This window comes from Rattus norvegicus, chromosome 4, assembly GCF_021556685.1.
Source record: "Rattus norvegicus strain SHRSP/BbbUtx chromosome 4, alternate assembly SHRSP_T2T, whole genome shotgun sequence".
Lineage (NCBI taxonomy): Eukaryota > Metazoa > Chordata > Mammalia > Rodentia > Muridae > Rattus > Rattus norvegicus.
The window spans coordinates 51,297,477-51,324,845 of NC_141537.1; the positions used below are offsets into that span (position 1 = coordinate 51,297,477).

General features: G+C 40.2%; 1 protein-coding gene across 7 annotated transcripts; it reads left to right on the plus strand.

The window, feature by feature from the left end:
* The first annotated feature begins 1,231 nt into the window (after window positions 1–1,231).
* On the plus strand, window positions 1,232–26,990 carry Ing3 (inhibitor of growth family, member 3). Of its 7 annotated transcripts, none has more exons than XM_087657171.1 (12): window positions 1,232–1,380; window positions 1,618–1,899; window positions 3,738–3,838; window positions 5,348–5,413; window positions 17,096–17,192; window positions 19,078–19,149; window positions 19,865–19,984; window positions 20,254–20,411; window positions 20,897–21,090; window positions 22,412–22,613; window positions 24,178–24,216; window positions 26,046–26,990. In XM_087657171.1, the coding sequence occupies exons 3-12, from the start codon at window positions 3,743–3,745 to the stop codon at window positions 26,160–26,162; spliced, it is 1,161 nt and encodes a 386-aa protein (XP_087513297.1). In that variant the 5' UTR covers window positions 1,232–1,380; window positions 1,618–1,899; window positions 3,738–3,742; the 3' UTR covers window positions 26,163–26,990.
* The last annotated feature ends 379 nt before the right edge of the window (window positions 26,991–27,369 follow it).

Sequence of the window (27,369 nt, forward strand, 5' to 3'; positions counted from 1 at the left end):
AGATGTAGACTACATATATTTAACATTCAAGTAATAAGAAAATGGCTTTAAAAGAGAACAAATGAATAAAAAAGTGTCATTCTAAATAAAATTGTACTATAAAAATATACAGAGTAGTGAATAAAATGCATCATACTGATTTTTTTCTTTTGTATGAGATAGGGTCTTCCGTAATCTACGTTGGCTTCTAAATGCCTATGTTGCCAAGGCTCACACTCCTGATCCTCCTGTCTCAATTCTCCTAGTTAGGGCATTACAGGTGTACGCCTCTGTAGTCTAAGAAAGGATCATTTCCCCCCAAACACAGAAGTATTTATTTAGTGCACGATTTTTTATGAAAGGTATTTTAAGACAGAAACGGGGCCGCGATACACTAATTATACCAACATTTGCTAGGGTTATTAAAAGAGCCTGCCCAGAATTATAAACCTTAGCCCAGCTATTTACACAACATAAATTCACGTCATTGTTAGTATATGCCAGCAATGCATTAAATCACCAAAATTTATGGATGGTCGTTATTTATGTATTTATTGCAGATGCATTAGAACAGTTGTTTTACAATGAACACAAGATACACTGCAAACATAACTGGCTACTGCATACAATTTTGAGTATCTTTTAATTTGGGGAATGCACATTCCCTCCGGTCTCACTACAAATTATCTTAACGTTGCAGGGACACCAATCACTTGTCCCATTTATTTATCAGGAGTGACTTATGAAGATTAAATTCCAGCAGCGAGTTCTGTTCTAAACAATCTGAATTTTCCGAACTTAGCCGATTATTCTAGCGTTTGGAATCTTTGCTATGTGCCTAGCACAGCCAGAAATCCATGACTCACAAACGGCGGGCTTGGAACCACAGCACAGAACAGGTGAAAAGTTGTTCCTAGTTGTGTCAGGCAGGCGCATACAACTCCCGTCATCCCCTATGCAAGAAATCAACAAATAAACAGAGTCACCGCATTTCGGATTCTGGCGTGCCCGTTTCGCGCAGGCGTGTGGTTTCTGTAGTTGCCACTCTAAGAGACAACCACACTGGTGGCTACGCTCGGGGAAAAAGATGACTACATTTCCCAGAACTCCGCGGAGATCCGCACCGGCCGGTTGACGTCATCGCTCCAGACAGCCAATGGCAACGGCGGGCGGCAGTGAGGCAAGCGCCGTCAGGCGCCAAAGTGGAGCCTTTTTTTTTTTTTTTTGCTTTTTTTTTTTTTTTTTTTCCTTTGCCGGAGTCGAGCGGGTGCTGCTAGCGGAGGCGCCATATTGGAAGGGACAAAACTCCGGCGACAGCGAGTGACACAAATAAACCCCTGGACCCGTTCGTCTCCGCAGCACTCAGGGCCGCGATGTTGTACCTAGAAGACTATTTGGAAAGTGAGTGCGCGGCGCCGGCAACGCGGCGGGCGGGATCGGCGGCGGGCGGGAGCGCGAGTGGCCGGGCGGGCGGGATGGCGGGAGGGAGGGGGAGCGGGGGATGTTTCTTTCTCACGGTAACTGGCAGCCTCGTTGTGAGCCGCCCCCCCCTCACGCACGCACGCACGCACACACGCGTGACGCCAGCGCGTACCTTCGCCGTTGGCCCCGCCCTCTGACGGACTGTGCCTTTGACAGTGATTGAGCAGCTTCCGATGGACCTGCGGGACCGCTTCACGGAGATGCGCGAGATGGATCTGCAGGTGCAGAGTAAGTGGCGCGTCTCCACGGCCCCGCGCAGCCCCGGCCTCCCTCGGGCATCGCCTGGCGGGTCCTCCGCGCTACTTTTTTCAGGCTGTTACAAGGAGGCGGCAGGCACACCATACCGTTAACACGCGGGGCACAGCAAACACTGTGTTTGTGTACTGCATGGAGATGACGACACTGCACCGCAGTGGAAACTCGCGTGATTTTCAGAAGGTTTGCACCTGAGCCTGTATGTGGAACTTGGAGTTCTGCATTCAGACTTAAAAGTTCATTACATTCCTAATTTCTCAAGAGCAAAGACAGAATGGCAGGTTCTGTGCAGCTGGTTAGGGACCCTAGTGAACTTGGAAGGCCGAACTTTGACAAGTTGCGTATTAATAGAAGACACTTAGAGCTCTCAACAGCGTGGTCATTTTCTTAGCCAAAAAAATGAATGAGAGAAATCAGATTTTGCCGAAACCATCCTATTGCTTTTTAGAAAAATGTAGACATTTGGTAGGATGTCCTACTCATTTCTTTCTTGTTTTCTAAACACAGTCAAGTAGTTCAGGCTGGTCTCATACTTACTATGTATCCTAGGCTGGCTCTAATCTCCTGGTCTTCCTACTTTTGCCCACCTAGTGCTGGGATTACAGGCATGGCTAGCTGTCAGTGCTTGGCAGTTTTATGTGTGACTTGTTTCCAGAATGAACCTTGTTCTTTTGAAAAGCTAGACTGAAGAGGCTCAAAGGTAACTTGAGTTTGCTAAGGGCTTGTTCTTATCATTCTTGGCCCTCTGTCACCCCTCCCATCATTTCTATACCTTTTGTCCCCGACTATACTCATCTCAGTCTCTGGGTCATCTCTTGGGGTTCATTGCCCTGTAGCCTGTCATAAACCTGTGACCAGTATAGGCATGCTTCTTTTTTTGACTTTAAGGTAGTTGCAGTAATAAACATCTGCTGAGGCACATTCCAGAGGGATTGAGTAGAGCTTGGGGGCAGACACACTTGGGTTCACTCTCGGAGGACTCCAGTTCCTTATCTTTAATGGCTGCATTGCTACCTTGGGGGCTTGCTTACTCCCCCCCCCCTTTGTAAACAGACAGTCTTCTGAGCATTTAAAATAATACAGATAATTAGGATGTATAATACCCATTACAAATAGGTTTAGAATAAACGATAATTTAAAATATTTTCAATCATTCAGTTCTTTAAAATTCTGGGATAGTTTGGATTTGGTCTATACATGTGACAGTGTTTTCAAGTTTACTTCTACTATAACCCTGGAGTTTTCCAAAACAGTGAGTACACATTAACAAAAGTGTCAGCATGGGTACCGTCAGCAAATGCAGCTGGAAGTAAACTGTGTTTGACAATCAAGATTAACTAGAATGTCTCACCATCTTCTTTAAAAAGCCATCCTGCACTGAAGTTGCTTAAATGATGAATATAAATAGTGGTCAAGTTTTTCTCCATTTCCACCACAACAAAATCCCTTTGATTTATTTTTTAGCAGTCTTCCACTGAGGTCATTATTTTCGACCCAGGCCTTGGCGAACCTTTACATAGAATGAATAGCATGTGTGTGAGTGAGTTAATGGTGTCTCAAGGGAGCAAACAGTCACATACATCATACCTTCCTACGAGAGGATGTGATGAGGTGCTTGGCGCTCTCTAGCAAACATTGACTCTAGTGTCACAATTCTTATTAAAAGAAGTCTGAGAACTTTGCAGCAGCATTGTCAGTAAGCAACTCTGATTGCCATAACCAGCTGACGTAATGCCATTAGCTTTGATTTCAGTGCTGTGCTGTTCCAGGGTCGTGGCCTAGATCCTTGTCCATGTGGTTAACGCTGCCTTGGTTATTGGAAATTGTTTTGAAATAGCAAAGTCAGTAGAGAATATTTCAGCTTTTTAAAGCTAAGGTAATGAAGGCATTACTGCTCATAGCACAAAATGCATATAAGCCACTAGCAAACTAAGACAGTACATTGTTGTTGTCAGACATCTTTTCTTTCCTCAAATCAAAGCAGCTGGGTCGGCTAAGTATGAAATGTTTTATTATGTCAGATGCAATGGATCAACTAGAACAAAGAGTCAGTGAATTCTTTATGAATGCAAAGAAGAATAAACCCGAGTGGCGAGAAGAACAGATGGCATCCATCAAAAAAGTAAGTGCAATGCCTTCGATGATTGTCAGTCACATGGGGACCCTTTGGAAGGGATATTAAAATTAGGGAGATACCTGGATATGGGGTGAGAGGCTTGGGGGTGCTTGTTACATTTTAGAACAGCAGCTCTCAACTAAGGGGACGAATGACCCTTTCACAGGGTTGCCGGAAAGCACAGGAAAATACATTACGATTCATACCAGTAGCAAAGTTACAGTGACTCAGTAGCAGTGAAAGTAATTTCCTGGCTGGGGCTCACCACAGCATGAGGGCCTGTGTCAAACTGTTGAAGGGTCACAGCATTCGGAAGGTAGAGAAGCACTGGTTTAGCGCTTCCTGTCATTCTGAGGTTTAGCTAGTGCTGTGGGACTTACGGCTGTCCTGCAGATTAGATTACAGATTAGAAAAACTCACTGAGTTGTGCATATAGGATCATCTGTCTTTAAGGGTGCACTAGGAACACAACTTCAAAGATTTGACTTTGGTCCTCACTGCCATGTAGCTGTGTGACTTGGGTCAAGTCTTTTAGTATGAGGAAGAATAAATCCTTACACCCAACCTTTATAAAAAATATTCAGGGATATACAGAAACATAATTTTGGAATTAAAATTTTCAATTATATTAGTTATTTGTCTGTAAGAAAGATTGTCCATTAGGAGAGATGTGATCCTGGTTTATAAAAATACCCAGGTATGAAGAAAGTTTGAGCTTGTGCATGTAAATCTAGAGTTAATTGGCCATCCCATTCGACTAAAAGGGTTTTTATGTAGCACAATTTGAACATACCCCCAAAGTCTATTTGTCTGTGGAAGCACATAGGATACTTTTTTCTTTTTTTGAAAAGTAATTTTTGTTCTTTTTAAAAAATAATATGGAGAAATATAGACTATAATTTGGGTAGTATTAATTTATATCTAATTTAAAATTAGAACTGTTGACCAATTGGATAGCAGAAACCTACAGATCAGAATCCTTTCTATCCTGTATTTTTGCTGTAAAACTTGGGGCTGGAGAGATGGCTCAATGATTAAGAACACTTCTTTTAGAAGACACGGTTTTATTCCCAGCACCCACATGATGGTTCACAACCATCCTAACTGCAAGTCAGGGGATCCGATGCCCTCTTTAACTTCGGTGGACACATGGTACACAAACATACATTCAGGCAGCACACTTACACACATAAGATACTTTTTTCAAGTTGTAAAAATGGAGTGTTCTAAGTTTTATATGTTAGCTAAATCTTAGCATTCTTTTGTTCTTTCATAACTTCCTAGTAAAGAGGGTGGACTTGCTGTAATTTTCTTCTATATATATGTTTTCTGAGATTTTTTTTTTTTACATTGCACTTCATTTCTAATGCTCTCCCAACCACCTGCCTGGAGGCTTGTTATTGTTATATGAGATGAGCAAGTGATAACCCTGTTTAGTATTGAGAAATCAGGAATATATGTATATGTATGTCTACTAAAGTTACCAGTGCCTAAAATGAAAATATTCTTCTTTAGGACTACTATAAAGCTTTGGAAGATGCAGATGAGAAAGTACAGTTGGCGAACCAAATTTATGATTTGGTAAGTAAAAGAATGTGCACGTTATGATCTGTGTGCTAGGATTCTGGACTTTATCAATTGTGGTAGCTTAAGTGTAAACTGGAGTGTTGCTCTCTTGATCGTATTTACTTTGCGAATTCAGTGTCTGTGTCTTGGTTCTTTGTGGAAGAGTCATAGAAGTCCACAGTGTTTAGTCAATAGGTCAAGAGCCACACATTTCAGTGATGACTACTGTAAGTTTGTGGGTGATATTTTTATTTTAGAAAGAATTGGCTTTATTTAATTAATCCTGTTCTATCATTTTGCAGTTGTTTCTATGATGATGTGGTTAAGAGCACCATGTTAGTGAGAGTCCCTGGTAGTCTGATTGAAATGAGTAAGAGGGTTTCTTGTATCAGTGTTTAGGTCGAGGATGCTAATACATAGTGGGCATCACCTGGGTCAGGTACATGACTGGGAACGTCAGATTACACACACCTAAAGAAAAAAGTGAAGCAGACTCCATGTTAAGTGTGGGCTTTTTGTTTTAGTGTTTTTGTCTTACTGCCTTTTTATTTATTTGTTTTTACCTCTGTTTTTTGGGTTTTTGTTTTATGTTTTTGTTGTTGTTTGAAAGAGGACATGAAGTTGGGTGGGTAGGGAGGTGGGAAAAATCTGGGAGGAGATGGGGGAAGAGAAAAACTATGATGAAATATATTGTATGTAAAAAAAATTTTTAAAGAGAAAAACTGATGAAATATATTGTATGTAAAAAAATTTTAATAAAAAGAAAAGAAAAGGAAAACAAAAAAAAGTGTTTTTTTCTTGCAACAGTAATTCCCAAAGTTTGAAATCACCAAGAAGAGAGATACACTTACATGTGCCTCTTAAATTGATGTCATGATGACATCATTACCACATGATAGGAAGCCCTTGTTTTTAATGCAAAGCTTCTTACTGTGTATTTTAGGAAAAATAATTTCTTTTTGTATCAGGGTAAAGTCCATGTTCAATTTGGTTAACTTTTATATTTTGTATCTTTCTTAGCTTTGCAGTGTCTTCTAGATACAGTTTTCTGTTGAAAGATACATGTGAATACAATGTTAGTGAACAGGACACATCATAGAAATGTTCTAGTTTCATCTCTTTACTGGTGTACATAGTTTAACCAAAGCAACTTAGAGGAAGAAAAGATTTGTTTCAGCTTATAGGTTACAGTTACTTGTTGAGAAAAGTTGGGACAGGAAGTGGAAGTATAAACCATGAAGGACTCTTCGTGCTGACTCCTACAGACTCCTGCCCAGGCAGCTCATACAGTAGAGTCACATGCCCAGGAAATAGTACCACCCACAGTGGGCAGGACCCTCTCACATCACCTAACAACCACTACACACACACACACACACACACACACACACACACACACTCCAGTCATGCTTACAGGCTGCCAAGTTGATAGTTAAAGCTAGCTAGGACAAAAGACACCCACCTTATATATGATGCATACAAATGCTTACTTTAAACTAAAAAAATAGCATCACATAAGAAAGTATGCTATTTTTAATATAGTGAAATGTTTAAGTAATTTTATAATCTTGTTAAACTGACAACTGTTTGAAAGGTACAATTGCAAATAAACTAATGTTTAAAAATAAAAAAGGAAAGGACAGCTTTCTTGAAAACCGAGTGTTTACTGATCTGAGGCTTCTGAAAATGCTTAGGCCTGAGTTACTAGAGGTAAGTAACTGCTAACTTAGTAACTTAGTGCTGATGGTGCATCTCCCAGATGAGGGCTGTTCTTTTTATTCTTTTACTTATTTTTATTCTTTGACAGTTATACCTCTTGTGTAGAATGCATTTTCATCACTTTGACTCCTCGGCCCCCTCTCTCACACCACCTCCTGCTGAGACAGTCTTCTCAAGAAGCCATCCTTCCTTTCATGCCTCCTCTTCCTGGGTGACCCACTTTAGTCAGAGTTCTTTGCACCGACATGGGTGGGAGGGCATTTCCTGAAGCATGGCCAATTTCTCAGAGACTCCAGCACTGAAGAAAGTGACACCCCACCCCCCAGGCACCATAACTGACAGCGAACCATCAGGAAGGGTGGACCTCATAGGTCCTTATCCATGATGAAACTTTGACAGGCTCAATCTTGTGCAAGTAACCACAGCTATGGTGACTTCGCCAGTATAGCACTGTGGCAAATCCAAAAGATGTGTTCTTTGTTTCACATCTTCCTGTTTGTTACTGAACCAGGCCTTGGAGGAGATTATGTGGATGCTCACTTAGGGCTGAACACACCCCATCCCGTGCTCTCCACACTTTGACTAGCTTCTCTGCATTAACTGCACACACTGACATAAGATGGCTTCTCTGACCCAGGCTGAGGACAGCACTCACTTGTACATATAAACTTGAGCATTTAGAAGTAAATTTGACATGGCCGTTTAGCAAAAACCATAGTAATACGTTCTTCTCTAAGGTCTTTGGTCTCCCCAGCCCTGAACGTTTGACCAGGTTTATAACATTAGGCATGAGTTCCGTCCTGTGGAGTGAGCTTCAAGTCCAATTTACTCCCTTTTACATCAAGGCAGCTGTGGACCAGAGGGCTCAGCTTGCCTGCAGGTTGTCACTACACCACATGTCTTACAATTGGGCAACACTGATGATTTCTCTCCTACAACAGTTTGCATAGTCCCCAGTGGCACTGGGAGAGGAGTTCACAGGAGACTTCCAGCTCAGTTCTAGCTTGATGTCTCTGTCTAGGGATTCTAGGGACCACCGGGGGATGCTGGTGAGTAGGTACTAAGTCTACTACTGCATGCTGTTTTTAAAGAGGTAGAAGCAAAGGTTTCCTTGATTTTACCCTTAAGCAAAAGAGATCAAGTGTTGGTGAGATGGACTCTGATTTGAATATTATACATTATTTATGTTTTCATATATCACATAGTGCCTCAGTTTTATGTATTTGTTTGTGGGGGTGTGTGTACATGTGAGAGATATCTATACATAGATAGAGACTGAAAGAGGGGCCAGTTGTGGGGGGCAGTAATCATACAGTGCCTGTGGAGTTTAGCAGAGGGTTTTGGAACCTTTGGAGTAGAAGACAGGCTGTCCAAACATGTCCCCTGGGAAGCAGTATATGCTCTTAACCACTGAGCCATCTCCCTAGCCCCTGCATATTAGGCTTCAAAATTGCCTTCTGAGATTTAATGATCTTTATAGTTCCTCTGCTTTTCATTGTATACAGTTTCAGTGGCTTCTATAGCAGTGCCCGTCGTTCCTTAAGAAACAGGGTCTTTATTCCTGTCTGTTCTCCTGTGAACCCTCTTACCTTTTCAATTTTCTTTTAATCTGAGACTATAGTTGTTCTTGAACTTTTGTCTATGTTTTTCACTACTTTCTCCATTGCTACCATTTTAAAGTGTCTTCACTTGCTCTGACGGTCACCAACAGTCACATGTAGCTTAGCACAGTTGGAGATCCTAGGCAGCTGTGAGGCTGCCACCTCTGCAGACTCGGTAGCCTCAGTTTTATTTAGATCCTTTCAATAACCACTGTGCATTACTCCTGTGTCTGAATGGAATCTGTTTCTTTTCTGTTCTCCCCCATGGTTGTTTCCAAAACAATGTCCTAATTTCCTACAAACATCCCCTCTCTGGTTACATGATTTTGCCTTCTAGTTACAAGAATGTATATCATTTGAGGCTTTCTAGTGACCATTTCTGCAATTACTGCTATGCCATTATCTCTACCTGCAGGTATACAACTGTCATCTCTTTCTGTAGCTTTACTTACTGATCTCTTATTCCTCTACCACCACCACCCTGCAGTCTCTCTGTTGTACCTTTGTCTGTCTCAGGTGGGATCTCTCCATATACTCAGGCTAGTCTTGAACTTATGAATGTTCACTTTTACTACCGTTCCTGTCCCTTCCTACACCGTCTTTGACTTGGCTATATCACATATGCATTCTCTTCTTTATCTTCAGACGTTGCTTTGTTTCCTTACACTTTCTTGTCATCTGGTTGTATACCACAGCGTTTAAACAGTCACTTCTCCCTTATCTTTTAAAGACACTTAGACAGACACCCAAACAAATACTGTCCTGAAAGAGTCTTTCTTGAGTTTATCATTGGGCTTTTTGATGTTCTTTTATCTTTGGTTGATTCCTAAATCCTTTGCAGTTTGTATTCTCCTTGCCAATCTCCCGAAACTCCAGTTGATAACTTCTTCATTTGGTCCACTGGGCACTCGTGGTACAATTAACACTGCTTACCATTCTCTTTTCTTTGGCATTCTTTGTCATGAATGGTTACTTGAAGGCTAAACAAAAATGTTCCCACCTTTGTGGCCTTTCTTGATCACAAAAGGGACTGTACTTTGAACTGTGAGCTAAAATAAAGATTTTCTTCTGTAAAAAATAAAAAAGAAGAAGAAAGAAAAAGAAAGAATTGCTCATAGATAATTTTTTACCCTCTCTCAATTGTCAAGAGGGCAGGGACAATCAGTTAGCATATCAAACAATAAATTGTTGGCTCAGATGCTCTTTGTATTCCCTACCCCCTACCTTCCACACAGATTGCGACACCAAAACTCCTCCAGTCTTGCTTCCTACCTGTCTCCCACTCGATCGCCATGGCCTGATCGTTTTAATTTCCCCACTTGTTTAACCTGCTAGTTCTAGTACTTCTTAAAAACAGCATTGAAATTAGAAAGAGTACAGTGTATATGCACTGAACTGTAATGTACATTCTGACTATTATGTATTATTATAACCATATCCTAGAGAATAGAAAAAGCATTGCTGGTCTCTAGAAACCCCCTTTGCGCTATTTCTGGTACCTAGGCCCTCTAATATATTCATTAGAATATATTCAGTAAGTACTGAAAAGACTAGAGGAACTTTTCTAAATGGTTCTTCAATTTTGATTTATCATGTTTATTCTTTTTTAAAATTACATATTTTCAAGAATTTCAAACATGAATATTTTATTTTCATGATTTCTGCCTTTCTTTTTCCTCCCTCCAAGACATCCTCCCATGTTTCTCCATGGCCTTTCAAATTTATGACCACTTTGTAATTACTATTATTATATATGTTCACATATGTCATCTATCTACCAACCTCCCTATTTACCTACTTATCTACCTATTGATTCTCTTTCTCTCTCTGTCTCTCTGTCTCTGTCTCTCTCTGTGTGTCTGTGTGTGTGTGTGTGTGTGTGTGTGTGTGTGTGTGTGTGCGTGCGTGTGTGTGACTGGCTCTACTTATCATTGCTTATATATACACATCTTAGAGCTAACCACTGGGATTGAGTAGCCAACAGGGAGCTCATCGTAGAAGAAATCTGATTCTTCTCTCACGAGTTGTTGATTTCCTACGGCTCTTCATCTAGGGCTTGTTGAGTATGTTGGCATCGCAATTGGGTATATAATGCAGATTTACTGAAACAATCATTATTGACATTGCATGAGTGCAGATTCTGTGTTATGTGTAGAAGACATCTACCATTAGGTGTCCTGGTCCTCTGGTATCTAAAATCTTTCCATCTACCCCTCTTTCCTGAGTCCCCAAGTCCTACTGAACCATAAAGCTTACAAACCATAAAAGTGACTGGCATAGCAAGCTGTCCCCAAGGCTGCAATAGTGAGCCTTTTATCTTGGGAGTAACTAATCGCTGTCTTACTGGATTCGAGGCTTGCTCTTTCGGAGGAAGTGCATGCCTGACATAGTAAACCTATCCACGTACTAGAGAGGTCATAGACCCTAGAGAAGAACCTACTGCTGCCGTTTTCCTCAACCAATATAGTTTGAAATTATATTTTAAATATGTATGTATAAACCCACAGATAAGTGTAGCTCTTACTCCTCATCACGGCAGCTCTGTAGAGCAGATGGAGACTATCGCAGAGATCCACAACTGGTCAGGTGAAGAGAGCGAGTGACTGTGGGGTGCCCGACTCCAGTTGATAAATCTATCATGCTTGTTCTAACATACACAGTCATCATGCTGGGGCCCTGATTGAAATCCATTGGTATTTTGTTCCAGACTTAGATCGGCAGGCTCCTTCTTGATCCTGTCTTTGCTCAGTTCTTTTTAGTACTTTTAATATGTTCTCATGGGTTTTTTTTTTTTTAGTTTCTTGAATTTAATTTATTTTTCTAATGCATATGATAATATGATAATTGTGAAAGAGTTCTTCTAAAGGAAGAGTTGTGGATTTGCTCAACAAAAAGAAGCATTTAAAATGCTAAATCTTCCACTTGGCAAGGTGGCTCAGGTTGTAAAGGCTGCTACGAAGCCTGGTGACCTGAATCTGATTTCTTGAACCCCCATGGTGGAAGGAGTAAACTGACTCACATAAGCTGGTCTCTGACCTCTACAGGCTTGTAGAATAGTTGAGTAGACTTTACTAATTTGAAGGTTCAAAATGTGAAGTGTTCCCCAGAAATGAAGCTTTGTGGATGTTGAATGATGCTACTAGTAAAAACATTTATGTCTGGTTTTATTTCATATCTTGACAGCAAAGCAGGATGTGGATAGCACCTTAGATTATGAGCGCATGAGATGGAGGTTTGTGTTGAGTTGACTCTGCCCTCAAGATACCGCCGTGTTTTATGTAAAGCTCCCCAGATCTGAAAACATTGGAAATCTCAAACGCCTGCAGCTCTGTATATACATTTTCTTAGAGGCACTGAGTCTGTCTGTAGTCAGATTTCATGTTTCAGAGTTTTGTATAAAAGAGGATTTCATTATGCTTTTTCATACTGGAACATTTTCTTTGCTTTTAATATCAGTGAATGTATTCCTTTGACCAACACTATGCTGGTTATGTCATTTATTAAGGAAAAAAAAGTTGTGCATCTATGAATAAAAAATAATCTAGAAACAAAACAAAAAGTTACCTTGTTAGATAATTTCCTAAACCTGATATATAATCAGTAATTAAACACTTATTTGTGTTCCTTACCCAAATCCCACCATCTAAGCAGTTTTCCATTGCAGTACCCAGTCAGGTTGACTTCTGCCCACTTTGCCAAGACTCCAGCTTCTAGTTAGTGCTTGGGTGCTTTCCGTAGTTTGGCATTGTTCAGCACTCTTGAGTTTGCTTCCGTTTATGTATTCCGGCCTGGACCTGAGGAGATTGAACCTCAGACCCACATTCTGCCTATAAACTTCACCTGATAGTCTAAATAAGGAGATAATATTATGGGAGTCTAACCTTTTGATTTGTCTTTTTAGTCCCTGCTGTCTTTTAGGAAGATGGTTAGAGGTAGCTTATGTTCTTGGGCCAAGTACTTGGTTAAGCCAAAGACAGAATAGTTCACACTTTGGTTTAGTCATAGAATTTAGAGATGTCAAGGACCATTTTATGGTTTATCAGGGGATACTTTGATGTCATTACTCCCTGTACCTCTACCAGTTCACCTTTATTACGGCAGAATCCTTTCCTGGGTAAACTTACCTGCTACTGCTATCGATTTTCTCTTAGGATCTAATAAACTACTCATTCTCTAAGGTCAAGCTAGATGTCTAAATTGGAAAATTCAACTGTCTGGGAAGTGATGGACCATGTGGAAACTTTTTAACAGTTACGTGTTTATTTAATGTAAGTCCATCACTGACACATTGTAAAATCTGAATATTGAAAAACTGACAGATTCAAAAGAGAAAAATAAAGTTCTACAACTCTAAAGTATTAGGAGATGGGTTTTGTTGTTTCATACAAAGAGGCCAAGTCTGACTAAATTCTTTACTCTTGTGAACATGGCAAGCAATGTTTCTCTGCCTCAGAAAAGTCCTGGGAAAGGAGAGTAGTTTAGATTGAGCCATTGTGGTTGGGGTTACAGAGTGATTTGGACCTGTAGAAGGAGAGCTTTTGTGGATAGCATTTATTGCTGTTAGGTGAGGAACTAATCATTAAGACTCTGTGCTTAACTTTGACTTTGGAATCTGTGGCAAACACACTTTCTCTCCTAAGTAGACTAATACCCTCTTTATTACTGTAAACCAACCTTACAAGTTCAAGTATGTGTAGAGGGGTGGCAGAGTCGAAGACCTTGTTCCGCCTGACACCTGTGTGCTCATGATAGTGACCAACAGGAACAGGCCCTTCCACTCATGTGGGTCAAAGGGAGGTGCAAGATTTCAGTTAAGTTGAATTCAGCTCCTTTTATAGTTCTTCACCACCGCTTGCATAGCTCTATCTTGGGGGTTTCGCTAAAGGTTAATCATCTGGCCAATTTATTCTCTGACTTCTAATTTTATTTTAGTAAGTATAACAATGATAAGTTTAAGAAAAATAATTCACATACTCTGAGAGTTGCTTAAAAAGTAATTAGTTCACAGTTGCTTTTGAACAAGAAGCCATTTCCAGAGCTGCCACCCTCAAGGTGGTTACAGCTGCTCTGCCTGCTGAGGTAGGAAATTAGTTTTGAGGATTTTTAATTCTTTAAATTCTATTCTTCTGAGTCATCTAGTGAACTTCATCAATAATATATTTAATAAAACAATTTCAAGTAGAGAGAGGATGAATTAAGTGTATGGTGTGGGGAAAACGCCTTCACATCACTTTAGACCACTCTCCCAGCTGAGATTCCAATATTCTTCCTCAATTCTTTGTGTTACAGACTAGACCATTCTTTCTCTTACTCTGAACGTACTGTTTGACTGTCTACATTTTTATAATTCCCCTCTTCCATCTCTTTAAATGCAGTGTGCTTTTCACTCAGTCCTCCGTGCTTTGTGTCTGCCACAGTCCAGGATCACATGGTTTCATTCTGGGACCACGGACCACTCCCTTTGAACTGATGTGTATTTGTTTCGTTTACATCGTATCTTCAGTGGTCTGGTCTTTATTATGTTAAACATTTTATGAATTTTGATTTGTTGGATAAATTCTAATTTCAGTGAGGGCTGGGATTTTTTTCACCTCCGCCAAGTACATACCAGAAACTCAGTGTTTATTGTAAGTTTAATTTTAGATAAATTGGTGGAAGGTTTTCATTGTGGTGTTTTAAAATGAATATATTTCATTATTCTGAGTTCCCTTAAGATTACATTTTGACAATGAAAGAGACACTATACTGTTGAATAATGGAAATTTATGATCATTCTTTTGTTGAAGGCAAGATGCTATTAGAGGATGCTCAAAAGTTATCTGTGTCCTATGAATAGGAGTGACTAGCCCAAACATATGACACCAGTAGGCTTTACATATTATAACCATGACTTCTACCAAATTCTGAAGAGTAATTTGTATGTAAATATTAAGTGATAACTAGGCTTTAAATGGCTGAAAAATGATGAAGAAATATGTTGAAAGTTGTTGCTAGCATACAAAATATAAGCAATAGGACATTATTATTCTATTTGAATTATGCATCTCTATGTTTAAAAAGAACGAACAGTTTGTTCCTAAACAGAGTTTCAAAAAGTATTAGATATAAGTGAGGATGCATTGTCTACTCCATATAGACCATTGAATCTTATGTCTGTAATATGAAAGCTGTATAGTCTTGTGCATGCCACTTTACTCATCTGAGCCAGTGGTGTGTGTGTGTGTGTGTGTGTGTGTGTATGTGTGTGTGTGTGTGTTTTGCTTTTGCCTTGCTCTTTGTTTTCTCATGGAAAGAGGATTGCCTTAAATTTTAGGGTGAGGACATGTGTCCTAGCTATTTTTATGTCACCTTGGCACAACTGGAATCCTCTTGGAAAAGGGAACCTCAACTGAGAAAACACCCCCACCAAACTGGCCTAGGAACAAGGGTCTCTACCGTGAAGAGACACCAGGACCAAGGCAACCATTATAATAGAATACACTTTCTGAGGTTTAGTCTATCATTTTCAAGGAGCATGTCAGCACACAGGAAGGCCACTAGAGCATAGCTGGGAACTATATTCTGATCAGTAGGGGGGGGGCGGGCAGAGACAGAGAGAGAGAGACAGAGAGAGAGGGACACAGACACGGACAGAGAGACTGACTGACTGACTGACTGACTGACTGACTGACTGACTGACTCTTGGCCTGGCATGAACTTTTGAAACCTTAAAGCTCACCCCCAGTGACATGCTTTCCCCAACAAGGGCCCACACATGCTCCAGCTAGGCCATGCCTCCTAAGCCTTTCAAACAGTCCCCCTCCCTGGTAACTAAGCATTCAAATCGGTGATGAGCCGGATGGGCTACCATCTTTATTCAGACCACTCCAGCAAGACTGGCACGCTTTCTTAATTGATGCATATGGGAGGGCCCTGAGTGCTGTGTGAAAGCAGGCTGAAGAAGCCATGAGGAACAAGTCCATGAGCTATGACCTCTGCATTAGCTCCTGCCTCTTGAATTTTACCCTGAAAGTAAACTACCCCTAAAGTTGCTTTTGGGCATGGTGTTTTATCACAGCAACAAAAACATAACCAAGACAAAATCTAAAGCACAGGGCACAGTTGTTACATGGCCTTAGCATCTGATCTGCATCATGTCTTTCGTTTTGTCCTCCTCCTCTTAGTGTTAGAAACAAAGTATTTAATTGAACAACTTACTAGAAATTTGTTCTTCATCTTATATATTGTAATATATTGTGGTTTGGAGTTTGTTATTGTTGAGAACGGTGGGGTGGGGGGAGTGTTAGGTTAACATTTCACTATGTGGTTCTGGCTGACCTGTAGCTCACCATGTAGACTATGCTGGCCAGGAACTTACCATGTAGCTCATGCTTCACTGTGGCTGGAACTCAGAGATCCTGTGTACTCTTTCTTCCCAGTTAAAGGCCTACACCACAACCCCCAGCAGCTCACTTGTCTTTGAGATTCCCTTTTGTATTTTAGCTGTGCATATTCCTTTTCATTTGTTAAATGGGTCTGTGTTTATGAGAGCAGTGCCTGTGGAGGGGGAATGCTGTGAGCCATCCCATGTGGGTGATGGGAACCTAGTCTCTGGTGTTCTGTAAGAACATAAGCATCTTTAACCTTAGAGCTGAGCCATTTCTCCATCTTCTGCTGTCCCTAGTCTTAACAGTGATCAGTCAGGCTAGATTTTGGAAAAAAAAAATTGTTAGTGTTGTAATAAAATATCTCTTAAAGAATTTCATGGATATTTATTTACCTTTAAAATAGTAAGTTTGGAAAGATAACAATGTTTGACAACACCGCTACTTGAAAGTGTCATAATTTTACTGTTTTTGAAAAGATTTAGAAGTAAATGGTAAAATAAAAATTTGCTGTACCTAAGCCAAGCTTTTTCACAAATGTAGATTTTAGTTAATATCCCTTGTTGCAGTCATGTTGGCAGTAGTAGTGGCCCACGTCGCTGCTGTGTGGCGCTCATTGCATTTGTTGGTTGAGAGTCTTCCCTCTGGTAGGCTAAGAGCAGCTCTGAGGCCCATGCGCGGCTCCAGGTTAGCCCAGGCAGAAGGTAACTTAGGCACACTTGGAAAGTTGCTGTTTCTCCAGCCCTCAGAACCCTGTACTTACTTGGATTCTCACAGCCCCTCTTCGGAAAATCAGTTACAGAACATTTCCTAACAGACTTGAGACTCTGCTTTCTTAAAATTAAGGTTGGGGGAATATTAGCATAGTGCTCTAAGATGAAGGTTGATTAACTTGCCTAAAAATATGAAGCAGACTTAATAAAAAGAAACAAATATTGAAGTTTCCTCATTAGACTGTGTGTTAGCTGGGCCCCAGATTTTGGTGTTACCTTTTTTTTTTTTTTTTAAAACAGGTAGATCGCCACTTGAGAAAGCTGGACCAGGAGCTGGCTAAGTTTAAAATGGAGCTGGAAGCTGATAATGCTGGAATTACGGAAATATTGGAGAGGCGTAAGTAAAAGTTATGGGTTTCCATCACCTTGGAGAGTAGATTTCTCACAGGAGCCTGCCAGATCATATATGCCCTTTGGTGGGTGGTGGCCTCTGGGTCCCGTAACTTCTAGTCTAGCATTGACGTTTTTGGGTCATAAACACTGAGAGAAATATACAAGCTGCCAGTCTTTATGAAGATAGCGTACAAAGTCTTTCCAGTTTGTACTGTTTTCACTTTAAGATGGAGCTTGCTGCCCCGGCCTCCAGAGGTCTGTGATTCCGAGTGTGTGTGTCCACATTGCACACTCTGTGAGTGCTTAATATCCACATATGCTAATTTGATCAGGAGTTAGCAGAAAGGCAGAAAAGTGCAAGTGTCCAAAATGAGAAACGAGTCAAATCTGTTGTACATGCTTGAGCTCAGAGGAAGGTTGGGTTTTCCTCCTGAGGAACTTCTTGAAGCTTTGCCTCACCTGTGTGAACTGAGATTTCCATTGGTTCCGTACCACTTCCTCTTTTGTTAGGAAGTCTTTTCAAAACCTCCCCTTATCAGAAGAAGCCATCCTAATATTTTTTGTTGTTGTTGTAAGATATTTGTTCTTGATGTGCTTAAACTCAGTACAAAATATTTCCTGGGCTTAACTCTGGAGATTTCCTCAAAATGTGAGCAAGATTGAGGTCTGTCTTCAACCACTTGAACATCTTTTTTAGCCTAAATGGGTGAGATAAAAGTTTGTTGGTAGGGTCAGAGGAGGCAGCACTGAGTGTTAATAGAACCAAGTTAGTCCTGGGGGTGGTTCCTGTGAGCGCTCGGTTACAGTGTGAGCGCTCGGTTACAGTGTGAGCGCTCGGTTACAGTGTGAGCGCTCGGTTACAGTGTGAGCGCTTGGTTACAGTGTTCCAGTGGACCTCATTCCTTGGTACATTCACCAGCCAGAACTTGTTCCTGTTTCTACTGCAGATAGTGGGTTTCATGACCACATGGTACCCAAGCTGTGTTTACACAGGCAACTGGACAAGCCCAGCGTGTGTCTGTTAATGAGAATTGCAGTTTAATTTAAAAGTCGATCATCACTTCACATAATTATCTTCTTAATTGGTGATACTTTTATTCTGGAGGAAACTTATCTGAGGATAATAGATATTGGGGAACAAAGTAAAATATCGTATGACGGCCTTTGAAGGTATTTTTCTTTTTTCTTTTGGAAACGTTGTTGGTGGCTGTGAATAAGCCATGCCTGCCTACTCACTGCTGCAGGAAGGTTAATAACACATCCACTCCAAGGACCCAGACACATGAAATGGGACTGCATCACATAAAACTCTTGCATCCTGCCCCCGACATAGTTTTATCTCAGCAATCATTAACAAGTTCAGAGCTTCTGTAGAAGGTTTAAGGTTCGATGTGAGGAATCGTAGCCTCTACTTTTTGCAGGCAAAGCCCTAAGCTCTTTTGTGGAGTTGTTGGTATCACAATTTCTGTGATTGGATTTCTTCCTTTGTATGCAATAATATCACCTGGACCTTTAGGATTACCTATTCAAAGACCTTCAATTCTGTTACTGGATTGACTCATTTAGCTCTGACCATTCATACAGTTGTTGTGTCCTTTTTCCTATTCATGGGGTACCCAGCATCAAAGATTCTCCAGGTAGATAGCAGCGTATTTAGAGCTGTTGTCTACCGAGGGGAATACTGAGAAATGAGTCTTACTACTAAAAGAGAGGATTGCTCACCATGAAATTTGAAGACAGTAACTCTCCACATATCTGTCTAAAATCATATTGCATATGCACCAGAATTTGACAGTCATCTGTGAGGGGGCATATGGTTTGTGGTTGGTTGATGTGTGGAGTTCTATGGTGACATTTAATCCTGGCTTGTCTCTGTGCCCTCTCTCCAGGATCTTTGGAATTAGATGCTCCTTCGCAGCCAGTGAACAATCACCACGCTCATTCACATACTCCTGTGGAAAGTAAGTCTGCTTCAAGGACAGTTTAAAACTGTGAATGTCACCTATACATTCTCTTCTATTAGCTCCACACAACCAAATGAGAAATAGCCTTTCCCTTCCATTTTTAAAAACTAGGCTTTTTATCACAGTTTACTTGTAGACTCTCCATTTAAGCAACATATGTTTAGCTTGGGAGCAGGAAGTCTGTTCTATAAACACAGTGCAGAGTATATAAAACAGACCTAGGGAGTATTATGACTGACCTGAACTATGTACTTCTTCACATAGGCCCATTTCTTTCAGCCTTGCCTCTCAGTGCTCAACCTGATATTTGTCATGTGATAAAATCTCATTATTACTGAGTTAGTGAATAAGGGAATTGGTGGTGGTGCTACAGTTTTGAGAAGTCAATTCAATAGGAAAGAGGGGGTAAATTGAAAGCTATTCTAAATGATAGTCAATATATTAAAATGGATGTTCTCTCATGATATATGTGAAATTGTAGTCATCTTGGATTGTCTTTAGTTTTTTGCTCCTAGTTTCTAAAGTGCTTGAAATGTCTGTTCTCTCGATGAAACACATGACAAAGGCTGTTTGCTTGTCCCCTCCTTGGTGAGCATAATGGTCCATTTCACAAGGAACTAGATCATAACTGTACCGTTTATAAAGGGGTGGAAGTATTCCTCTCTGTAGTCCCCTGAAGGTTGAAATTTGTGAATTCTTTCTTTTGATTCAGAAAGGAAATATAATCCAACTTCTCACCATACAGCAACAGACCATATCCCCGAAAAGAAATTCAAATCCGAAGCTCTCCTGTCCACCCTTACATCTGATGCTTCTAAGGAGAACACGCTGGGTGAGTTTGTTCTCTTGAAAGGGGTAGTTTGCTTGTTTTGTTTGTGTTGGAGTAAGGGATAGAGAAGCACTCGAGATTACAATTCACACATGTGCTGTCTGTTTAAAGTCTACATGTGGAGAAAAGGAAAATTGCTTCGTATTTCTCAGTTGACTCAATTCCTAAAGTATACGAAGAATTTAAATTTCATGATTATATATGGTGTCATAATTTATTTTAATCTCAGTAACATTATGTTCTCTGCAACCATTTTTATTTCTTCTTTACAGGCTGTCGAAATAATAATTCCACAGCTTCCTGCAACAATGCTTACAATGTGAACTCGTCCCAACCCCTGGCATCCTACAATATTGGTTCATTATCTTCAGGGGCTGGCGCAGGGGCCATCACCATGGCAGCAGCTCAGGCAGTGCAAGCAACAGCACAGGTAAATAGTCGGAGGTTAGAGACAAATGCTCCACTTTGTTCCCGTCATTGGCAAACCTCAGTAGGAACCACTAGGTGTTAGCAGAGGTCTCACACATCACGTGGTTTGAGTTTGAAGGTGCACTTTTAGACTAGGTGATGTTTTATTAATAATGCAGAGAAGCTGTTGGGTACAGGGTGATGCATCGTGCGTATCATACACTGACCCCTCTCCTAGTCAGTGTTCAAGTTACCTTCTCGTCATTATGAGGACAGTTACTGTTCTCTCTGTATCATCGGGCTTTCCTCTGTGTTGTCCTCAGTTAGCTCATTTCTGTAGTGTGCACACAGTGCGAGTTGAGATATTCCATTTCCCATGTTTATTCTCAATTTAGCATAAAAGTGATTTTGAGTCTTTTATGACTTAAATAACCATAGCATATAATACTTAAAAGAGGAACATACATATGTACACATATTGATGTTGTCAATACATGTCTACTTAAGATGAAAGAAGGACGAAGAACATCGAGTTTAAAAGCCAGTTATGAAGCGTTTAAGAATAATGACTTCCAGCTGGGAAAAGAATTCTCCATGCCCAGAGAGACAGCAGGCTATTCCTCCTCGTCGGCACTCATGACAACCTTAACACAGAATGCCAGCTCCTCGGCCGCCGACTCTCGCAGTGGCAGGAAGAGCAAGTAAGTTTTGTCTTTGTCCAGATTGTTTGTGTGCAGCCTGTCCATCATGTCTCCAGGGATTAGCCACGGCAGGGTGCGGTGGCCCAGGCTGGACACTGGGCTAGGCAGACAGCTCTCTGCACAGCCGCTCCTTGGAGGCAGGAAGTCTTTCAAGCTGTATAGTCATTTATAATTGTTCTGAGGTTTATGTAAGTGGCCTCTTTTTACTTTCCTTTGTTCTCTCAGATAAATCATTTTGTGACACCATTTCCACTTTTAGCTTAGGTGTTTAGTGGTAAATTAATATAAACTGCAAATTATATCCCAGGAGGTTTTTTACACAAGATTTTTTTGTTTTGACTAACAGTGAAGTATCTGAATTTTTGCCTATGTTCCTAAAACTGATTATATGATGGTATTTCTAGACCTGGTATGTGTGAGACTTAGGTGATTATATAAACTGCAGAAATGAAAACTTAATCCTGTGCCATTGTTCATCTAAGGTAATGACTACACTGGGTATTTATACATACTGCAAATTCAATGTTCATCTGTAAGTTTAGCACTTCGAAGGCAGGAGAATTACCTCAAGCTCAAGGCCAGCCTAATCTACATAAGGAGGTCAGGCCAGCCAGGACTACAGTAGAGACCCTGTTGTCTGAAGGAAAAAAGGTGCAAATGAGAGGCCAGAAGAATTAGTTATCTAAGAATTCATTGTGATTTTATTTTACATTTATTACTGCTCTACAAAATCTTCTGAAAGAATAATCAATGTAAAGTGTTCACAGCACTGTTATTCATTTTAAAATTGATATGAATCACCCACATTTAGTGAAACTCCTTATAATAAGTTTCTGCATTTATTACTCTAGATTGGAGTTGGTGGTAAACAGTTCCTGAATTTTGATACTCTGAGATCCATATTTTATACTTGGTAGACAGGGTACATGCCAGCTAATGTTAGGACTTTTACCAAATACTTTCATATATTTGTACTTAGGTTTTGATGAGAACTCTTCAATTTACTGTAAAAACAACAATGTGAAATAGTGTAACTATTATTCTTGAACACTACCAAAAATTTTAAGTCAACAATAAATAGTAATCTTAACTTAGAAATTATTTTTAAAAGTTGGAAAGGTTTTAAGAGAATTTTCTTATATTTATTTTAAGTAGAAGATTTTGAGACTATTTCCTTTTTAAAGGAAATTGTTCTCTAGAAAACAAATTGTAAACGTAGCATCAGACCTCAGCATGCCTTTCTTTTCTTGTCGGTTACTAGTCACTCTCAGGGAACCTTCCCAGTGAGCAAATGCACCTGATCTTCCTTTAATTCTTCCAGAAATAACACCAAGTCTTCAAGCCAGCAGTCCTCCTCCTCATCCTCATCCTCGTCCTCCTCCTCCTTATCTCTGTGTTCGTCATCTTCAACTGTAGTACAAGAAGTTTCCCAGCAAACAACGGTAGTGCCCGAATCTGATTCCAACAGTCAGGTCGATTGGACTTACGACCCAAATGAACCCCGGTATTGCATCTGTAATCAGGTAAAGTCTGCTGCGTGTCTGTAAAAGTGCAGTCTGAATAAACAAGAAGGAAGATAACTTTCAAATCAGCACATTTTTATTCTAGCTAAAATCAAGAATGATTTATTTACATAATTTATTTACTGAATTCATAAAAGTAGTATATTTGCTATAAATACCAAGAATATAAAGAAATGTGAATTACATGTAAGTGGACTTTCCCATACTACCTATGGTGAGACATTTTGATGTCATACCCGCATGTACCTTGCATGCATGATGTAATATCACATGGGTCATGTGGTTTACACAGCAGAAATTCATCTCCTTGTGGTTTTGGAGACCAGGAGATCCATGATTAAGGTGCTGGTTAATTAGGTGCCTGGTAAGGCCGCTCTTTGAATTGAAGACAGTCCTGTCTTTACTGAGTTTTTATGAATCAGAGAGAAGAAGATCATATTGTGCAGATACGCAAGCATGTGCCAACGTCCTTTCAGTTTTTCTTCTCAGATAACCACGGGAACCATCAGATTCAGGCTTTACTTAACTATAACTACTCCTCACAGACCCAGTCAGAGAGGGCTATGGCTTCAAAATAGAAATTTTAGAGCTGTGTAGACATTCATTCCCTAACAGATACATACACATAATATATATGGAGGTTATATGGTTTTTATGACTGTGAGTTTGATAGTAATAGTCACAATATGTTCTTTTTATAACTGTCCTTTGTTTACTAAAAAATACTCATTTTAAAATGTTTTCAGAGTTAGCTCTTATACTTTGTACCATAATTTATTTAGTGCATACCTAGCTGTATATTATAATTCTCTTTTCTTTTAGATTACAGATATTTTAATAAGCATTATTTTTAATGTAATTTCTTTCATACTTTTTATTAATCCTTTTAAATTCAGTGATGTTATCAATGTTTAATATAGTCTGCCAAGATACTTCTAAAACTACAGTACCTAAAATTGATATGCATAGTATTTCCTAAAGCCCAGTATTATTTTCTCTTACAAACTACACGTGCCAGTTTGAAAGTTTTGTATTACATGACCATTTTAGTTGGCTTTAGTACTGGGGTCTTTTAAAAACCATTTTATATTCTTCTGAATTAACTTCTAGCACAGTTGGCTATATTTTGTATTATTTTTATTATGTCCACTGTTAATATTTTGGGAGATCCCCATCTCAAACTCTGTGGAGATTCATTGATGAAAACACCTAATGTGTACCTCTGGCCTCCGTAGGCAGAGTCAGTGAAATAGTCTGTTGGTACAGAAGTGAGCCAGGAGGGAGTAGGAACCATCAGACGGCATCACCACCACACCTGATCCCTGTCGGTGGCTTTCCTAGCGAGTTCTTTCAGACTTCCAAAGAGTGGGTGGTTTCTGGGCAGATCCTTTTGCCTTTTCCCATAGTCTTTATGAACGACAGTCGCAAAACCCACCATATTCTCAACTTCGTCTTAATTGTGTGTTTATTGAGTTTCTCTCACTTCTCTGATACTATAAACACCTGGTTTGTAGTAAATGCTTGTTACAAAGTTATAATGTTCATCTCGTTTTCTTTCACCCAGGTATCCTATGGAGAGATGGTGGGATGTGATAACCAAGACGTGAGTATTGTGTCTCTGTACTGGGGTGTAAAAATGTGGATGACTGAGCAGTTGTCTTACTAACTCTGCTTCCCAGTTCGGAAATCAGGTTTCCATTTGTGACAACTACATTATCCTGCTGGAAGTCTCTACGTGGCCATAAAAGGATCGAAAAGGATCGTGCCTTTTAATGATTTTCCTGCCTTAGTTTTTCAGAGTGGTATTACTGGGTGTCAGGTTCAGATTAAATTTACAAGGATTGCTGCCGACAGTTCAAGTGCTTTCCTTTCTTTCTGCCCAAGATACTATATTTACTAGAGTCCAGGCTGTTTATCCCATTGAAGAAGTGAAACTTCCCTAAACTCTTCTGGGCAGATGATGCTCAGAGCTAATTAAGACCTAATGTGGGCATCCCCTCCCGTTATTGCAGATTTTGACATTCTCTCCACCAGGGACCTGGGCTATATGAGCCATCTCTGATGGGAAAATTAGAGACGGTCTGAGAAAGGATTCCTGCTTCCTTTCCTAGGAAGGGTATTAGTTACTTGATAAGAACACCGTGACGGGGGCAGCTTAAGTCAGGGAAGAGTGTCTTTTGACTTATGGTTCCAAAGGAAATACAGTCCATCTTGGCAGGGAGGGCATGGCAGCAGGAATGTGAGGCTGGCCTGGTAGTCAGGAAGCTGCCTGACACTATTTCACCCACCTAGTGGAGGCAGAAGGCGAGACAGCAAGTACAAGTGGTAGCAGGGTATAAAACCCCAAATCCCACCCCCAGTGAAGCACTTCCAGCAAGGTTCCCTGTCCTAAAGTTTCTAGAAACTTCCTAAACAGTGCTACTAGCTGGGGACCAACTGAGCTTATCAGGAAATTTCATGTTCAAACCACAAAAGGTATTTAATTTAGGTTAAATATGCACGTTTGATTAAATACTGAACAGACTTTGTCTAGGGATTTTGGCTCATTCCTTACCTGCCCTACAGCAGTTACCTGTCGTACTTCAAAGGAATAGCATGAAATCTGTGACCGTGATGACACCAGTAGTATTGGAATTCTAATATTAAGAGTCACAAGGATTGGCCTTGTTGCAGTGACAGTTGTGTGTGTTCCTTCCCTGGCAGGGTGGGTGCAGTGTGCTCTTTAGAAGGGCACAGGCCCTCCCCAACTGTCCTATGCCATCGTGTGTGTGTGTGTGTGTGTGTGTGTGTGTGTGTGTGTGTGTGTGTGTGTGTGTGTCTATCTGGGTGTGTCTGGGTGTGTGTCGAGGGGGGTGGTGTAGGGGTGTTTTAAAGCAATGTCCTCTGGGGTCCCTGTAGTTCCTCCTGTGCTGTTTAGGTCTTGAGAGTTCCTGTGGAGTGAAGAATTTCTGAGTATTTCAGAGAGGATTTTTCCTCCATATCTCTGAATAGAGCACCAGAAAGGAAACCCAGACATTTAATGTCTTTAGTTACAGCTGGCTCATTCCACTTCCAGGGAACAATGATGGTTGGATATTTTTAAGTCTTTCACATGTTTTCCTTCATGTAAAATTCATCTTCTTTTACCTTTGGAAGATGGCATTGCCTGACTCTCCAAGTTGACGGCGGTGAATGAATGTCCATTTCTTAACGCTCAGGCATAGAGTCCATGAGCCTCCCTCTTATCAAAGAAGCATCCTTTTTCTGTGTGTCCATTTTTTCATCCATGAGGTAAATCAGTCAGACTCAGGAATGTTTTAAGTCATTGCCAGGGTCAGGAAATCTGATTGCACACATCTAGGTTTGGTTAATGAAATACTGTGTGTCCTGAGCAGTTTTTTACTAGGTGTTCTTTAGAAATACCAACCCCCTCTTTTAATGTTTCCTTTCCAGTGTCCAATAGAGTGGTTCCACTATGGGTGTGTCGGCTTGACAGAAGCACCGAAGGGGAAGTGGTTCTGTCCGCAGTGCACGGCTGCCATGAAGAGAAGAGGCAGTCGACACAAATAGAGAGGGGCTTCACCGCAGGAAGGGAGAGCTTCAGCTCGGCATTTTATACGGGACTCTAGAAGGAACGACACGAGGACGAAGAAACAACTCATTTCCAGGCGACCACTTAAAGGATTACATAGACAATCCTATAAGATCTTGAACTTGAATTTTATGAGTTGTATTTTAATAATGTAAGTAAATTATTTATGCACTCCTGGTGTGCTATGAATATTATTCCAGTTAGCCTTGGATTATTTCTGTGGCCAACATATGCAGACATTTGTACTCCTCAACCATTTTCTCAAAGTAATGGGCATTCTATAATTTAAACTTCAAAGAATTCCAACGATGAAGATTTTAAGAAAGAATTTTATATTCAACAGGTATATTCTGCTGCATGTACTGTACTCCAGAGCTGTTATGTTACACTGTATATAAATGGTTGCAAAAAAAAACAAAAAACAAACAAAAAAAGTCAGTCCTTCGAAAAAGGATTAAGATAATGGTTTTTAAGATGCCTTTATAATAAGCTTTGTTTCTTTGTGAAACTCATTCAGCAGGCTGAAGGGATTGGTTTATGTGATAAAGTGGGCTGAGGTCCTCTAGAGTACCTGGGTACATAAACAGAAACTCCTGTAGGTAAACCCGATCCGTGCCATTAGTCTACATGTTTCTGCATCCAGATAGAATGCCGCTCAAGCTCAAGGGGGTGGGGGTGGGGCCTCTGGGGGAAAGGGCGTTAAAGTGATACATTTTTATACCAAATGTGTTTATTTTTTTGTGCGAGTAATCCTTAAATTGGAATTGTATTAGGTGTTAAAATAAAGTTTTTTAAAAAAATAACTTGTATTTATACTTTACACACTTAATTATGAAAATTTCTTAATTGCAATTTATTTCTAATTTTCATAATCGAAAAAGGTTAGAGGTTAGCATGCAGAATGCTATGTAATCTATGATTTCTATAATAATGGTTGGAAATTGTGCTATGAGGATAAGGAAAGAACATTTTAAATGTAAATTTGAAGTGTCAAATGTATTTTTCTAGAATATTTCTCTGGCTTTGCTTTGAATCTAAGGGATATAAAAAGAACCTAATTACAGCAGATATAATGAAAATCATGGCTATAGATGTTTGGACTGGAAGCAGTGTGGCCAGTATGATTTAAAGAGACCTTAAAATACAGTTCTGTTTTTAATTCTGTGACATCGTGATGTGGCAGTT